The 17,775-nt window shown below is 47.5% G+C and overlaps 1 protein-coding gene across 3 annotated transcripts in view; it reads left to right on the forward strand.

The window, feature by feature from the left end:
* The first annotated feature begins 226 nt into the window (after positions 1-226).
* ACOT7 (acyl-CoA thioesterase 7) overlaps positions 227-17,775 on the forward strand; it is a 115,619-nt gene continuing 98,070 nt past the window's right edge. The window contains exons 1-2 of one of the 3 annotated variants that reach the window (XM_070604006.1): positions 264-480; positions 1,262-1,380. Coding sequence is in view for 1 of the 3 variants with exons in the window: in XM_070603991.1 (XP_070460092.1) it covers positions 317-480 (164 nt within the window). In the remaining 2 variants the exon portion in view is untranslated. Of the gene's footprint in view, positions 481-622; positions 890-1,261; positions 1,381-17,775 lie in introns of those variants that run through there. The other 2 variants (XM_070603991.1, XM_070604011.1) reach the window with 2 other exon arrangements.

Genomic DNA, 17,775 nt, shown 5'->3' on the forward strand with positions numbered 1-17,775 from the left:
CGCACACCCGCCATCAGCGCATCGTGGGCGCGCCGGGCGATGCAAGCTGCTGGGCGCGGGCGGCGGGAACGCCCCACACAAACATCCGCCGCGCCCAGTGACCCACGCGGCCGCCCACCCCGGCGCCGCCCACCCCGGCGCCGCCCAACCGCCACCGAACCTTCTGGAAGCGGCCCCCCGGCCGCCGCCAGAAACAGTCGTCGCGAGAGCAGGCCGCGGCCGGGGGGCGGGGCGGGGCGGGGCGCGAGGGGAGGAGCCCGCGCAGGAGGCCGCGTTCGATTCGCCGCCGGCGCCCGGGCCCCGCCTCGCCGGCGCCATGGCTCCGCCTCCGCCCTCCCCCTCCATGGCGCCGCCCGGGCCCATTCATTCCGCGCCCGGCCTGCCGGACACCTGCGCCCTCCTTCAGCCGCCTGCCGCCGCCGCAGCCGCCAGCATGTCGGGCCCCGCCGCCGAGACCCCGTCCGCCATCCAGATCTGCCGGTAAGAGGGGCGCGCGGCGCGGCCAGGATGCTGAGTCGCCGCCCGGGCCTTCCCCCCGCCCCTGCTCGTCCCCGCCCGGCCCAGGCCGGTCACCTCGGGCTTGCAGCCTCCTGGGCACGGCCGGATGCGCCTCGGATGTCGCAGAGCCGGCTGCCTCTCCGCGCGCCTCCTCCCGGCCTCCGGCGCATCCCGGGGGCGGCGCCGCGGTCACGCAGGCCGTTTGCGCAAGGAATCGGCGCCGCGCCCTTCTCGGGCGGGGGTCGGAGCGCAGCCCCCCGCGTCTTGCTCAGTTCCGCCCTGCCCGGTGCCCGAGCGCGCTGGAGCCCCAGCCCACTTTCTTCTGAGCCCCCAATTCGTTATTTAAGCGGTGGTGCAAAGTCCGCTGGATCCCCTGAGATGTGGGGCGCAGGTAACCAGCTCGCTGGGCGGCGGCCGGAGCCCCGCAAGCCCATCCGTGGATGCCCGAGTGGGCGAGGGCTGCAGATGTCCAGTCTTTTCAGTGCACTGCCTCGGTTTCTGCGGGGAGCCGAGTGTTAAAGGGAAGAACAGAAAATACTCTTCCCTTCTAACAGTTTACTGCTAAGAGGGAATGGTCCCTTGAACCCAGAAGCATCTTACACAATGGGGGCAAGGGGTTGTTCTCAGCGAACTACCCCCGCTTCCCTCCACGGGCGCTGGGGTAGATAGAGGCCCCCAGAGGAAGCAGGAGATCGTGAGCTGGCTCGTTTCCCACCGGAGAGGGGAGGGCAGCCTCAAGGTTACTCTCTGTTTCCTTGGGCAGAACCGGAAGCAGGCACGCTGGTGTTTGAACATGAGCTAAGTACAGACGAGAAGTCTGGGAAGGCCGTACGGGCACTGGGGCCTGCAACAGGGCCTGTCCTGCGTGATGCACCACTAAGAGTAAGAGCTGACTTTTGTTTGGGGGCGGGTTCCACAAATTTGGAGGTTGGGCATCACACTGACCTTGGATCCAAGCCAGTTTAGTTTCCTGTGGATGTTGACATTTCCATGCAAAGGGTGGGCATTCAAGTGCTGGATCAATGGGGTGCCCTGACCCCACCCCGGTTTCTGAACTAGTCAAAGTCCTTTCCTGAGCTCAAGGTCAGTGTTGACTTTTCTTGGGAGAGGAAATCTTTGGGGGCGCCTTATTCCATTTGCTTTATTATTTGCTGTGTGGCTGTCTAGGCCCCACCCACTTCAAGATCCTGGGGCAAAAATAATAGAAGGAATTGATATTTGGAGACAGATGGGCCTGGAGTCAGGTCCTTGGTTCAGGCTCTGCCTGCTGTTGGCTGGGTGACCTTGGGGTCCATCGTTTGCAAAGGGCTGGTACATCTCTCATCTCTCTTGGTTTGCCCCAGTAGGGAGGACGAAAGGGATCTCCACCACTCACACTGGTAGAGGAGGAAATTGAGGTTCCAGGAGACCCAGTGCCTCTGCAAGATCATCCAGCCACAAGACCTGGGGGGACAGCCCTTGCCAGGTCTTCTGTCTCCAGGCCTGTGTTCTCTCCACTGCACTCACCTGCCAAAAGAAGATACTGATTTCAGTCTAGTCGTGGAAGGCTGGGCTTTTATTTGCTTCATCAGGGTGGTGAATAACCAGTTTATACATATTATCTTTTTTAAAACCAGCCTCTAACAGTTAATAGATTTTTGGATAACTTTAGATGTGTGCATGTGTGCGCAAACCTATATGTATGTGCTTTTCGTTACCTGCCCTGCTTACTGGGCTGCTTCTTGCATATTCACAGTTGCATGTAGTCTCTGAGCAGCCGCCTTGGCCGTGGGACACTTGGGCAGGATGCCTGGCTGAGGTTAGCCTCAGGTGCCCAGCATGACTGCCAGGGGTGGGTGTGATGAGGGCCATGGTCACAAGGACTTGGCCCAGAGAAACCCCAGGACGCTGGACAGTGGACACACCAGGGTGGGGAGCCCTTAAGGACATCTGAGCCCACACCCTGTGTTGAAAGAGGAGCTTCCTGGCCTAGGACAGCTAATCCCATGAATTTAACCAGTTTCACTGGACACCTCCAAGGAGCAAAGCGCCATGAGGGAGGGACACCAACCCAGAAAATTAGGTCCCCGACTTAGCGGGTTCCCAGTCCAGCAGGGAGAGGATCCCCAAATGCCCACCAGCCTAGACAATTAAGAGTGGTCACATGCTCTTGACTGGGAAGGATGTGTTGAAGGGATAGGGGCTGTAAAGGCTGGAGAGGGCAGTGGTTAGAGCTGATTCTGCAGTCCCAGGCCTGGGTGTGAATTCAGCTGCTGCCTCTCGTTAGCTGCCTGACCTTTCTGTGCCCCCATTTTCTTAAGGGTTATTCTGACTGTGAAAGAAAAGAAAGCACATCTAGTGCCTGGCAGAATGGCTGGCACATTGTAAGTAAACAGAAACTCTTGTCTGAAAAGTGGGACACGGTCTCAGGAGGCAGACAGCCTGGGTTCAAATCCCAGCTCTGCCTCTCGCAGGCAGGTGTGTGGCTTTTGGCACGGTCCTTTGCCTCACTGGGCCTCAGTTCTCTGGTCTGTGAGTCAGAGATGATAATATTGCTTGTCTCAGGGTTGCTGTGAGGATGAAAACCTTTGACAGTGCCAGGCACTGATAAACGGGAGCTGGCCAAGGGACCCGTTTACCCTGGGAGCTTGAACTTCGGGCAGCCCGGGCCAGTGTGGGCCGCTCTCCCCTCCTTTTGAGCCAGCCCTACAGGTGCAGGTTCTGGGACAGCATTAAAGTCTCAGAAGGGCATTTTTTCCTTTGGTTTATTTTGAGTAATGTTAATTAATGTTTTGTAGCAAATTACTTTTTTCCTCGTTGAACTCAGAGTTTTAGAATGTCAGACCTGGAAGGACCCTTAGGGGCTCCTAGAGGTTAAAGACTTGGCCAGGGGCTGGCCCGGTGGCGCAGCAGTTAAGTTCCCACGTTCCACTTCTAGGCGGCCTGGGGTTTGCGGGTTCGGATCCCAGGTGCGGACATGGCACCTCTTGGCAAGCCATGCTGTGGTAGGCGTCCCACATGTAAAGTAGAGGAAGATGGGCACGGATGTGAGCTCAGGGCCAGTCTTCCTCAGCAAAAAGAGGAGGATTGGCAGCAGATGTTAGCTCAGGGCTAATCTTCCTAAAAAAAAACAAAACAGACTTGACCAAGGTCGGCCTTGGATCTTGACTGACGGAGAGAGCCAAAGATGACTGGTGGCCTATTCTCTGCCAGGTGTCTCCATTGTTGGGGTTTTTTCACTGCTCACCCAAGCTTGGGCTTATATTTGGTTGTAAGGCTTAATCGTGGTATCAGCGTGGGCCCCTAGTCAGCTGCCTGACTGTCCAAGCAAAGTTGAAAGACATGTTGTGTGACAGGTTGTTGGAGAGTATGATATTGTGGAACAGTGCCGTCCACTAGGACTCTCCTCAGTGATGGAAATGCTCCATGTCCAACATGGTGGCCACTAATGACAAGTGGCCATTGAGTGCTTGAAATGTGGCCAGATCCGGAGGAACTGAATTTTTAATTGCATTCATTGTAATTTATTTAAATGTAAATGTAGACAGCTCCTGTGGCTGGTGGCTACCTTATGGGACAGTGTGGTACATGGAGGAATTTAACAAACCGGTGTTCATGGTAGGCCTCTGGGGGAAGGGTTTCCTGAGGGAAGCTCAGAAGCTCTCTGGGGACTGCAGTCAGCTCTTAAACAACTAAGCTTGTGGAGGTGGACCTTGGTGTGGACATTGCCCAGGGCAGATAACCTTGGAATCCTTTATTTGTAGGTAGGTGTGTGAGGTCTACAAGGTTTTCTTCCTTCCGTGCTGTTAGATGCAAATCTACTGGGAAGTATCTGGAGGTTGGTGATTGCTTTGCTCACTGCTGTACCGTGAGTGCCTAGAAAAGTGCCTGGCGTCTAGTAGATATGCCAACAAATATTAGTGGAATGGACCTGAATTTTAGTATGTTATAGGGTTGGAATTTTTTCCCCTTGTGGCTCTGTCTTTGGGTTTATAGTGTAATTAATAGAAACAGAATCTGACTTACAGAAATCACTCTCAGAGCTAGTGTTCTGGAACAGTCCATAAAACAACACACAGCGCTGGCTCCATTCCTGCTGGGATGTGGGGGCCCTGGGTGAAGATGCAGTCTTTGCAGCCCAGAGAGCCTGTGGTAGGGAAGGCTATGCTCGCTTACTGTCCAGCCTGCCCTCTAAGTGAGCCAGGCAGCCTGGCATCGCCCTTGACTTGGCACCACAACTGACCAGCTCCCTGGTTTCTGTCGGGCCAGAAGTTCCTTTCTCCTGTGGGGCGTAGCTTCTCCAGCTGGGGCCTGGGTGGGGTGACCACACTGTGTGCCTCCACCTCCACTTTCCTCCACTCTCAGAGGTGTCCTAGGGGGGGACAAATTATGGGGTCAACTCACCGGTGGACTACCTACGTCTGAATAACTGAGGAAGCTTGTTACAAATTGCAGATTTCCTACGTGCAAATTATACTTTAGTAGAAAATCTACAAAATGCAGATTTTAAAACATTTATGAGATACTTGGGGAAACTTGAATAGTCACTTGATAGTTAATAGTGTTAAGGAATTTCTAGGTTTTTTTTTTTAAGGTGAGATAACTGTATTATCATTATGCTTTTTTAAAATCAACTTTATTGAGACATAATGTGCATACAATAAAATGTGCCTATTTTATTTATCTATATAAATTATTTTATTGAAGTCTATTGGTTTATAATATTGTGTAATTTCAAGTGTACATTATTATATATCAGTTTCTGTATAGACTGCATCGTGCTCACCACCAATAGTCTAATTTTTATCTGTCACCATACACATGTGGCCCTTATCTCTTTCACCCACCTCCCACCTACTTCCCCTCTGGTAACCACTAATCTGTTCTCTTTATCCATGTGTTTATCTTCCACATAAGTGAAATCATACGATGTTTGTCTTTCTCTGTCTGGCTTATTTCACTTAATATCCTCAAGGGCCATCCATGTTGTGGCGAATAGAATGATTTTTTTCTTTTTTTATGGCTGAGTAATATTCCATTGTGTGTGTGTGTGTGCATATATGTTATTCCATTGTATATGTATATACCGCGTCTTTTTTATCCGTTCATCCGTTGATGGACACTTGGGTTACTTCCACGTCTTGGCTATTGTGAGTAATGCTGCAGTGAACATAGGGGTGCATAAATCTCTTTGAATTGTTGATTTCATGTTCTTTGGATAAATAGCCAGTAGTAGGATAGCTGGATTGTATGGTCTTTCAATTTTTAATTTTTTGAGAAATCTCCATACTGTTTTCCATAGTGGCTGCACCAGTTTGCATTCCCACAGTGTGTGTGAGGGTTCCTTTTTCTCCACAACCTCTCCGACATTTGTTATTTTTTGTCTTGGTGATTATAGCCATTTTAACAAGTGTAAGGTGGTATCTTAGTGTGGTTTTGATTTGCCTTTCCCTGATGATTAGTGATGTTGAATATCTTTTCATGTGCCTATTGGCCATCTCTATATCTTCTTTGGAGAAATGTCTGTTCACATCCTGTGCCAATTTTTTTATTGAGTTGTTTGTTTTTTTTTGTTGAGTTGTATGAGTTCTTTATATATTTTGGAAATTAACCCCTTGTCAGATATATGATTTGCAAATATTTTCTTCCAGTTGGTGGGTTGCCTTTTCGTTTTATTCGTGGTTTCCTTTCCCTTGCAGAAGCTTTTGAGTCTGATGTAGTCACATTTATTTACTTTTTCTTTTGTTTCCCTTGCCTGAGTAGACATGGTATTCGAAAAGATGCTGCTAAAACCAACGTCAAAGAGTGTACTGCCTATATTTTCTTCTAGGAGTTTTATGGTTTCAGGTCTTACCTTCTAGTCTTTGATCCATTTTCAGTCAATTTTTGTGTACAGTGTAAGATAATGGTCTACACCTGTTCTTTTGCATGTGGCTGTCCAGTTTTCCCAACACCATTTATTGAAGAGACTTTTCTTCTCCATTGTATGTTCTTGGCTCCTTTGTCGAAGAACAGCTGTCCATGGATGTGTGGTTTTATTTCTGGGCTTTCAATTCTGTTCCATTGATCTGTGTCTCTGTTTTTGTGCCGGTACCATGCTGTTTTGATTACTATAGCTTTGTAGTGAAGTCAGGAATTGTGATATCTCCAGCTTTGTTCTTTTCTCTCAGAATTGCTTTGGCTATTTGGGGTCTTTTGTTGTTTCATGTAAATTTTAAGATTATTTGTTCTATTTCTGTGAAGAATGTCATTGGGATTCTGATTGGGAGTGCATTGAATCTGTAGATTGCTTTAGGTAATATGGACATTTTAACTATGTTTATTCCTCCAATCCATGAGCATGGAATATCTTTTTTTTTTAAATGAGGAGATATAGCTTTTTTTTTTTTTTCCTGAGGAAGATTCGTCCTTAACTAACATCTGTTAGTAATCTTACTCTTTTTGTATGTGAGCCACCGCCACAGCATGGCCACTGACAGACCAGTGGTGTAGGTCTGTGCCTGAAACTGAACCAGGCTGCTGAAGCAGAGTGCACTGAACTTAACCGCTAGGCTACCAGGCTGAGCGTGGAATATGTTTCCATTTCTCCCTGTCTTCTTCAGTTTCTTTCAATAATGTCTTATAGTTTTCAGTGTATAGGTCTTTCACCTCCTTGGTTAAGTTTATTCCTAGATATTTTGTTCTTTTTGTTGCGATTGCAAATGGGATTGTATTCTTGACTTCTCTATCTGCTAGTTCATAGAAATACAACTGATTTTTGTAAGTTGATTTTGTATCCTGCAACTTTGCTGTAGTTGTTGATTACTTCTAATAGTTTTGTGGTGGATTCTTTAGAGTTTTCTATATAGAGAATCATGTCGCAAACAGCGAGAGTTTTACTTCTTCCTTTCCAATTTGGATACCTTTTATTTCTTTTTCTTGCATGTTTGCTCTGGCCAAAACCTCTAGTACTATGTTGAATAGGAGTGGTGAGAGTGGACACCCTTGTCTTGTTCCTGTTCTCAGAGGGCTAGCTTTCAGTTTTTCACCGTTAAGTATGATGTTGGCTGTGGGTTTGTCATATATGGCCTTTATTATGTTGAGGTACTTTCCTTCTATACCCATTTTATGGAGAGTTTGTATCATAAATGGATGTTGGATCTTGTCACATGTTTTCTCTGCATCTGTTGAGATGATTGTGTGATTTTCATTCCTCATTTTGTTAATGTGTTGTATCACACTGATTGATTTGTGGATGTTGAACCATCTCTGCGCCCCTGTGCCCACTTGATCATGGTGTATGATCCTTTTAATGTCACTGTAATTAGAAAGAAATTACATTGTAATTTCTCCTCTTTCATTTTTAATTATATTTATTTGAGCCTTCTCTCTTTTTTCCTTAGTGAGTCTGGCTAAGAGTTTGTCAATTTTGTTTAGCTTCTCAAAGAACCAGCTCTTAGTTTCATTGATCCTGTCTATTGTTTTTTTAGTCTCTATTTAATTTATTTCTGGTCTAATTTTTATTATTTCCCTCCTTCTGCTGACTTTGGGCTTTGTTCTTCTTTTTCTGGTCCTGTTAGGTGTAGTTTAAGATTACCTATTTGAGATTTTTCTTGTTTGTTGAGGTAGCTCTGTATTGCTGTAAATTTTCTTCTTAGTGCTGCTTTTGCTGCATGCCATAAGAGTTGGTATGTTGTGTGTTCATTTTTATTTGTCTCCAGATATTTTTTAATTTCTCCTTTGATTTCTTCATTGATCCAATGATTGTTCAGTAGTATATTGTTTAGTCTCCATATATATGTGACTTTCTCAATCTTTTTCTTGTAGTTAATTTCTAGTTTCATAGCATTGTGGTCAGAAAAGATGTTCGACATGATTTCAGTCTTCTTTTTTTTCTTAGATTGGCACCTGAGCTAACATCTGCTGCCAGTCGTTTCTTTTTCTTCTTCTTCCCAGCCCCCCCATTACGTAGGTGTATATTCTAGTTGTGGATCCTTCTGATTGTGCTATGTGGGACGCTGCCTCAGCATGGCTTGATGAGTGGTGCCATGTCTGTGCCCAGGATCCGAACTGGTGAAAGCCTGGGCCACCAAAGCAGAGTGCATGAACTTAACCACTCAGCCATGGGGCCGGCCCCCGTTTCAATCTTCTTGAATTTATTGTGGCTTGCCTTGTTTCCCAACATTTGGTCTATCTTTGAGAATGTTCCATGTACACTTGAGAAGAATGTGTATTCTGCTATTTTTGGATAGAATATTCTATATATATCTATTAAGTCCATCTGGTCTAGTATTTCATTTAAGGCCACTGTTTCCTTGTTGACTCTCTGTCTGGATGATCTATCCATTGATGTAAGTGGGGTGTTGAGGTCCCCTACTATTGTTGTATTGCTGTCAATTTCTCCCTTTAGGTCTGTTAATAGTTGCTCACAGCCCCACCCATTTTTTTCCCACTATCGGACAGGCTGTGGCCCTGTCCTTGACCTCCTGTCTCCTTTGCTTATGAGAGAGCCAGGCTGTATGACTTTAGGCCGAGTCATGCATTCCTTCCATTACTGGGCTAACAGAGAAGCATTCTCTGAGAGCTGTCAGCTTGACTGTGGATTGATGGGAGGAGCGGCAGTTCCACAGAGAGGCTGCTGGGAAAAGAGACCTGCTACTTCCGGTAGGGAGGGCTCTGGGGAGACAGACCAGGGGTGGCTAAGTCTTGGCCGGCAACTGGGTAAGCAGTCTGGCCCATCACTCACTACGGGATGAAGCTGCTTCCCTGGGCTCTCTGCCTCCGTGGGCTCAGCAGATCGGCAGCCGCTTGGAAGTATCTGGTGCCCAGGAGCTCCAAGGGGCCCAGGGAGAGATGCTGGGCTTCCATCTGGACTGTTGGAACCAAGTCTGATCTGCTGTCTGAACCGTGTGTGACTGCAAGGTAGGATGACAGGGACACTTCCGTGCCCACAGCAATGCCGTCTCCACCCTTGACATCAAGCTTGTCGGGAAAACTGAGCAGTCTGCCGCAGGGCCGTGGGCCACATGATTCAGGATTTATTGGAAATTCTTTGGAGTGGGCAGTGGGTACTGGGTATTCAGTGACCTGCATCTTTTGTTAGATTGTACCCACTTATGTATTCATCCTCAGTGGAGACCTGGCATGTTTTTCCACCAGAGGCTGGTTGAACCCTACCCAGCTTTGTTGGAGGAGGTGGGCTAAGGATTGGCAGGCCCTGGGCTCTGGGAAGCTGGCGTCATGAGGGCTTGAGGCAGGTGTGGAGATCAAAGCACCTGTGTGCTAGCAGCTGTGCTGGCACATTGCTCCCTGTGCACACGCTGCCAAGGGTTCTGGGACGCAGGTGTGTGCTCTCCCCTTGGGTTGGGGGTTGAACTGTGATTTTGTACCAGCAGGCGTCTGGGGGGCCAGGGGAGCTGTCCTCGTCGATCGGCTAATCCTCAGCAATGCAGTGTTGTTCTGCTTACAGTGACTTTTGTGTGTTTTCTTCTCAACTTGACAGAAACTTTGTTGAGTGGGCATATACAACCCCCGCTTTTGTACCAGCTTTATTGAGATATAATTCACATCCCATATGTTTCGTCCCTGAAGTGTATAATTCAGTGATTTTTAGTATATTCAGAGTCATACAACCATCACCACTATCAATTTTAGAACATTTCATGACCCCAAAAGAAACCCCATACCCTTTAGCCATTTCTCCCCATTCTTCCCCCACCCCTCACCAACCACTAATATATTTTCTTCCTCTATAGATTTTGCCTATTCTGGGCATTTCAAATAAGTGGAATCATGTGATGTGGGCTTTTGTGGCCTGGCTTCTTTCACTTAGCATAATGTTCTGTAGGGGAGGAAGACTATTCCTCTACCCTCTGGGTCCTTCTGGCTGGTCTAAGAATTAAATTGACATGAGACAGAACAACAGGAGAAAATCAAACAAAATTTAATAACGTGTACATGGGAGAAACCCAGGAAAACCGAGTAGTTCGCCAGAATGGCTGAAGTTGCCACCTTAAATACTATCTTCAGCTAAAGACAAAGGAGGATGTTGGGGGTAGTGGTTTGGGGCTTCAAAGAGGAGGAAGACAATTTACGTGGAGATGGAAAAGCAAATGTTTGTTAAGCAGGTGTTTGCTGCATAATCTATAGACAATGTGACCCAAGAAACACATTTTACATTACGCTACAGTTATCTTATTGTATTAGTTCCTTCCTGGAACAGGCCTTCTATCTTAAATTCTTTTTTTTGAATAGACTTCTTTAAAGATTTTTTTATTTTTTCCTTTTTCTCCCTAAAGCCCCCCGGTACATAGTTGTATATTCTTCATTGTGGGTCCTTCTAGTTGTGGCATGTGGGACACCGCCTCAGCGTGGCTTGATGAGCAGTGCCATGTCTGCACCTAGGATTCAAACCAACGAAACACTGGGCCACCTGCAGCCGAGTGTGTGAACTCAACCGCCCGGCCACGGGGCCAGCCCCTATCTTAAATTCTTTTAGGCGGTTAGAAGGAAGGTCAAAGGTTCTTTCACAGTCTTTTGTTCTTAAAAATAATCAAGGCAAAGAGACACGTTTTGGGGCGGCCAATTCTGATGCCTCACAGTTCTCAAGTTCATCCACGTTGTAGCATGTCTCAGTGTTTCTTTCATAGTACTCCACTGTACATATGTACCACATTTTGTTCATCCATTCATCAGTTGATGGACATTGCCATGTTTCCACCTTTTGGCTATTATGCATAATAGTAGTATACACATCCCTGTACAGGTTTTTGTGTGGACATATGTTTTTATTTCTCTTGAGTATATACCTAGTGTGGAATAATAAGAAATGTATATTTGGGCTTTGTCTCCTACAACCCTTGGAATCCCAGAGTGATGAGTGTTTTCTCCATGCTAATGAAATGGCTGGTGGCTGGGGGCCTCTAGGCAGTCAGGTTGGGGGCTGGGCGCCAGAAAGACCAAGGCATTATTAGCGGGTTGGAACTTTCAGCTCCAGGGAGAGGGGCTGGAGGTTGAGTTAATCACCAATGACTTAATCAGTCTTGCTTCCTGCCTCTGTAGTGGAACCTCCATGAAAATCCTGAACAGTGGAGTTCAGAGAGCTTCCGGGTTGCTGAACACATGGAGGTGCTGGGAGGCCTGCGTGCCTGGAGAGGGTATGGAAACTCTGCATACCCTGACCCCCACCCCATACCTTCCCCTGGGCATCTCTTCCATTTGGCTGTTCCTGAGCTGTAGCCTTTATATTAAACGGGTAAACATAAGTAAAGTGTTTTCCTGAGTCCTGTGAGCTGCTCTGGCAAATTATCCAATCTGAGGAGGGCGTCACAGGGACCCCCGATTTATATCTGGTTGGTCAGAAGTATGAGTAGCCCGGGACTTGTGACTGGCGTCCAAAATAGTGTCAGTCTTTTGGGACTGAGCCCTTAAATGTAGGGTCTGTGCTAACTCTGGGCTGTTAGTATCATAACTGCATTGAATTGTAGGACACTCAGCTGGTGACAGAGAGCTAGAAAATTGGTTGGTGTAAGGAAAAAACCCACACATTTTGTGTCAGGTGGTGTGTGTGAAAACAGCTCACTCAGGAATGGAATTTCTGGGTCATATGGTTACTCTGTGTTTAATCTTTTGAGGAATTGCCAGAATGTTTTCCCAAAGTGGCTGCACCGTTTTATATTCCCACCAGCAGTGTAAGAGGGTTCCACATCTTTGCCAACACTTGTTATTGTCTCTCTTTTTGTTTATAGCCATCCTGGTGGGTGTGAAGTAGGATCTTATTGTGGTTTTGATTTGAATTTCCCTGATGAGTAATGGTGTTGAGTTCCTTTTCATGTGCTTATTGGCCATTTGTACATCTTTGGAGAATTGTCTGTTCAGGTCCTTTGCCTGTTTTTCAATTGGGTTAGATGTATTTGTCTTTTTATTGCTGACTTGTAAGAGTTCCTTCTATATTCTAGAGAAGTCCCTTCTCAGATATATGATTTGCAGAGATTTTTCTCCCATTCACTGGGTTGTCTTTTCACTTTCGATGTTATCTCTTGAAGCACAAAAGTTTTTTAATTTTGATGTAGTCTGACTTTTAATAATATATATTTAATAATAAATACATGTATATATATTGGTTGTTTGTGCTTTTGTTGTCATATCTAAGAAACCACTGTCAAATCCAAGATCACAGAGCTTTATCCCTATATTTTCTTTGAAGAGTTTTACAGTTTCAGCGCTTACATTTATGGTGTGAGGTAGGGATCGAGCTCCATTCTTTTGATGTGGACACACCCTTCTTTATAAAGTGAGAGGCAGGTTCTGAGAGGCCGAATTACTTGTCAAGATCATAGGTTGATTGTTGGAGGGCTGAAACCACACACTTCCTGACCTTCACCCACACTTCTTCCTTGCAAAAGTCATTGCTCTCTGACCTTGAAGACAGAAACCAAAAGTCCGTGAGTGGCAGTAAAAATCCTGCCCTACGGGACATGGAGTGCTTCTCATATGTGTGGTTTCCTTGCAGGACTTGGCCACACCTCTTCAGGTCTGTGTGTGGTGTCTACATCTCTCTGTTTCCCACTCCCCCTCCCTGAATACCAACCCCTGCCCCATGGTGGCCTTGCTGCCCCCTGCCCCCCTTCTTCTGTGACCAGCCTGTCCTGTGGCAGGTGGCAGGCTCTTGCTGTCCAAGCCTCCTGTGGGTCAGGTCCCTGTTGGAGTCCCTTCCAGGATCATGCCAGGCAGCGCAAACCCCCTGTGCCCTGAATTCCTCACCTTCAGGCCCTGGGGCCCAGAGGCTCAGGTGTGTGGCAGGCCAGGGGCCAGCAGGCGTGACTGTGGCCTTCTAAGGCATGTTTAAAACCTCCAGAGTTGGGAGGTTGCATGTAACCGTCATGCCCTTGAGTTTGCCCCAGCGCCCTGCAAGCACATTTGTTTGGGCATCAGAAATGTGAGGCAAATCAGAATTTTAATCTAGACTGGGAAGGTAGCTCTCAGACTGGGAGTTGAAGAGTAGGACGAAAGACTTGCTTTTGCAAAGCTAATTTTCCCACGCTCTTGAGGTGTTGTGGAACATAGCATCCCAGCAGCTGGCAGGGCAGCAGCCCTGTGCCCTGGAGGCAGCGCCCACATTCCGAGACTTTGCCCTGTCTCCCATCTGCTGGACCCTTCATGCTCACTTGGTTAGCTTGCAGCCCTGGGGGCACCAGAATTACCTCTGTTTTACAGATGGGGAAACTGAGGGCAGGAGTGACTTGCACAAGCTCGGCACAGTGGGCACTGGACCCCAGGTCTGACGAGCTCTCTGTGCCTCATCACCTGCCCTGACCAGGGGCAAATGCTGCTAAAGGGAGGAGGTGGGCAATGGAGACAGCTCTCACCCACCAGCTGCCCCGAAAATGGCCTGCTGCTTACCTTTGGCTTATGAACGTGTGGGTTTAAGAGTCTAAGGTGAGATGTATCTCCCAAACTCGGCATAAGGCTGGGAGCTTGTCTGAGCCTTAGGTGCCGAGATGAAAGTGAGTGCCCTGATGCCAGGGTGTGGCTCTCGCTGGGCATGGGCCCGCAAGCCCTCCCCTGGGTCTGGGAGAAGACCCTACAGTACCTGCCCCATAGAACTTGCCTGGTGGGTCCTGGAAGGGCACCTGGCGTGTGTGCTTTGCTGTCACCTGAGGAATGGGGGCTGGAAAACGCATGGGGGTTGGATCTGGTCTCTCTGCCCTGACCTGGCCTGTCCTGGCACCGCTGCCACCAGCAGGGGCACACTGGAGACACATGCTGTCCCTCTCTAACCTATTAAAAGTCTCCAGGCTTTGAATTCCAGCCTCGTGAACCAGCTAAAGATTCCATTACCTTTGGGCACTTAGTGGGTGGAAACTTTAGCCTTGTAACTGATCGGGATGAGTGACGGTGGATGGCCCTCATTTTCAATAAGTGCCACACTTCTTCACTTGTGTGTTTCTTCGCTGGTCTGGTGCTGTGTTCACTCAGCTGTGGCTTTGTGATATTGAGATTTATAAGTATAAATTTCTATGGGGCAGGAAATTGTGCAAATTTATAAAAAGTACAAATTTATAAGTATAAATCAACAATTTATAGGTCACAAATATTTATTTTATAAGAAATATATATTTGGTCTTCATCCATGTTTCTGGCACGGAGCTCCTAAAACCCTTGGAATTTCCTAAGTTTTGAGAGTGATAAAGGTGTCTTGATATTCATGACAAACCTTTTTCAGCCACACTTGAGTTTATGTTAATGAGGAGACTTTTGGAAACATCTAAGGATAGGGCCTGATGGCCAGGGGAACCAACCATCTGATGGAGGGGTGGAACGTTTGGTCCTAGCCCCCTGGGACCTCTCGGGAGGGGAGAGGGGCTAGAGGTTGAATTGATTGCCAGTGGCCAATGATTTAATCAGTCGTGCCTAGGTAATGAAACCTCCATAAAAACCCAAAAGGACCAGGCTCAGAGAGCCTCCAGGTTGGTGAGCACGTGGAGATGCGGCAGAGGGTGAGCCTGGACAAGCGCCCCTTCCCCAAGCCTTGCCCTTTGTCCTCTTTAGCTGCCTGTTGATTTGTGTCCTTTAATGTCCTTTGTAATAAGTCAGTAATGTGGCAAGTAAACGGGTTTCCTGAGTTCTGTGAGCCACTCTAGCAAATTTATCCAACCTAGGGAGGAGGTCATTGGAACTTTATCCGTAGCCGGTTGGTCAGAAGCACAGGTGACAACCTGGACTTGTGATTGGCATCTGAAGTCAGGGACAGTCTTATAGGACTGAGCCCTTAACCTATGGGATCTGGTGCTATCTCGGGGTAAGTAGAGTCAGAATTGAGTTGAATCGTAGGACACCCAGCTTGGTGTGGGGACCCCCCAACCCCTGCTATTGTAATTGGTGATCAGAATTTCAGGCTTGTATTTGGAATTCAGAACTTTAACAGCTAAATTGCCTTTTGGTGCCCTTTGTTGTCTCAGGAAACTAGATCCTGTTTGACTGATACTCTATGCTTCCTTTCATGACAGCTGGCCCCACCTTGTCATGTGCCTTATAAAAGCCAGGCTCTTACAGGGGGAGGCCACTCACAGGCCAGCCTGAAGTGGCCTAATTGACCCATGTTATCTGAAACAGATTAGTAGTGTTCTTATTTCAGCCATACCAAATGATAATTTTTTGACTTGATTTTACTTTTTTTTTCTTTCTTTTGAGGACCATTAGCCCTGAGCTAACATCTGCTGCTAATCCTCCTCTTTTGGCTGAGGAAGACTGGCCCTGAGCTAACATCTGGGCCCATCTTCCTCTACTTTATATGTGGGATGCATCCTACAGCATGGCTTGCCAAGTTGTGCATAGGTCTGCACCCGGGATCAGAAGTGGTGAACCCCTGGGCCACCAAAGTGGAACGTGCACACTTGACCGCTACGCCACCAGGCAGGCCCCTGATTTTACTTTTAATTGCTCCCACGTACCTACTAAGTTTTTCATTTATTTTTATATAATTAATAGAATATAGAATAGGATTAAAGAATACGTTTAGTTTTGTAGGAAATTGCCTAACTGTCTTCCTAAGTGGCTGCACCATTTTGCATTCCCACCAGCAATGGGTGACAGCTTCTGCTGCTCCCCGTCCTCTCCAGCACTGGGGTGTCAGTGTTCTGGGTTTTGGCCATTCTGCTAGGTGTGCAGTGGTATCTAGTTGTTCTAGTTTGCAGTTCCTTGGTGACATATGATGTGGAGCATCTTCTCATCTGCTTGTTTGCCACGTGTCTGTCTTCTTTCCTGAGGAGTCTGTTCAGATCTTTTGCCCATTTTCATTTTGAGTTGTTTGTTAGTGTCGAATTTTAAGAGGTCTTTGTATATTTTGGATGTAAGTCCTCTATCAGATATGTGTTTTGTAAATATTTTCTCCCAGTCTGTGGCTTTCTTTTTATTCCCTTAACAGTGTCTCAGTTGGTTCCTTCAACTGGCCCTGCCCAGAAGCTCACTATTCCGGCCTTTTCCTAGGTCTGGGGAGCTGGGGAGACAATGTAAGTGTGACAGCTCTGAGGAACCCTCAGCTCTGCGTTCACCCTCCATGTTACGGCTGAAGAAACAGGCCCTAGAGATGCAGTGGCTGACTCAGGGGCGTGTGGCAGAGCCACGGCTGGAACCCAGACTGTGTGTCCTGGGCCATGTCGCCCCAGGCATTTCCACACAGCTTCTTGGAGGGTGTCTGCTCTGAGAGCCTGGCTTTTATGTGGTCTGCAAGCGATGCCTGGCAGGATGGGCTGCTTGACTGACGCCCAGGATGTCGGATGGGGCTGGGGTTCTAGAGGCTGAGAGGTTGCTGTCCTCTCTCTGTGGCCCCTTCCCAGTCGAGTCCGGCTTCTCCCCACAGGCCACTAGGCTCCATGTCTTCAGGGAGCGTGTTCCTTAACATTCAGGGAAGTCTGGGAGCCCCTTCCACAGTGAGACTTGGCGTGGCTATATTGACCACTGGTCCCATATTCTCGGTTCCTCTGGAGAAGTGCTCAGGACTCGCTCATCTGCCCAGCGGGGGCTTCACTGCCAGTCCTGTGGGTATGAGAGAGGCCTTTGGTGGCAAGGTGGTGCCTGGTGGCACTGGGTGGGTAGGGTTCTTAGTGAGGGCATACCCGGAACCCAGGGCAGTCTGGCTACCTCCTTCCTCCCTCTTTTTTAAAAAAAAATGTTTTATTGAGGTCATATTGGTTTATAACTGTGTAAATTTCAGTTGTACATTACTATATTTCAGCTTCTGTATAGACTACATTGTGCTCACCACCAATAGTCTAGTTTTTATCTGTCACCATACATATGTGCCTCTTTTACCTCTTTCGTCCTCCCCCAACCTCCTTCCCCTCTGGTAACCACCAATCTGTTCTCTGTATCTGTGTGTTTGTTTTTCTTCCACATACGAGTGAAATCATACAGTATTTGTCTTTCTCTGTCTGACTTATTTCACTTAGCATAATACCCTCAAGGTCCATCCATGTTGTTACAAATGGGATGGTTTTGTCTTTTTTATGGCTGAGTAGTATTCCATTCTATATATATATACCACATCTTCTTTATCCATTTATCAGTTGATGGGCACTGGGGTTACTTCCACATCTTGGCTATTGTGAATAATGCTGCAATGAACATAGGGGGTGCATAAATCTCTTTGAATTGTTGATTTCAAGTTCTTTGGATAAATGCTCAGAAGTGGGATAGCTGGATCCTATGGCATTTCTATTTTTAACTTTTTGAGACATCTCCATACTGTTTTCCTTAGTGGCTGCACCAGTTTGCATTTGCACCAGCGGTATATGAGGGCTCCCTTTTCTCCATCCTCTC

Source organism: Equus przewalskii, chromosome 2 (assembly GCF_037783145.1).
Source record: "Equus przewalskii isolate Varuska chromosome 2, EquPr2, whole genome shotgun sequence".
Taxonomy (NCBI): Eukaryota; Metazoa; Chordata; class Mammalia; order Perissodactyla; family Equidae; genus Equus; species Equus przewalskii.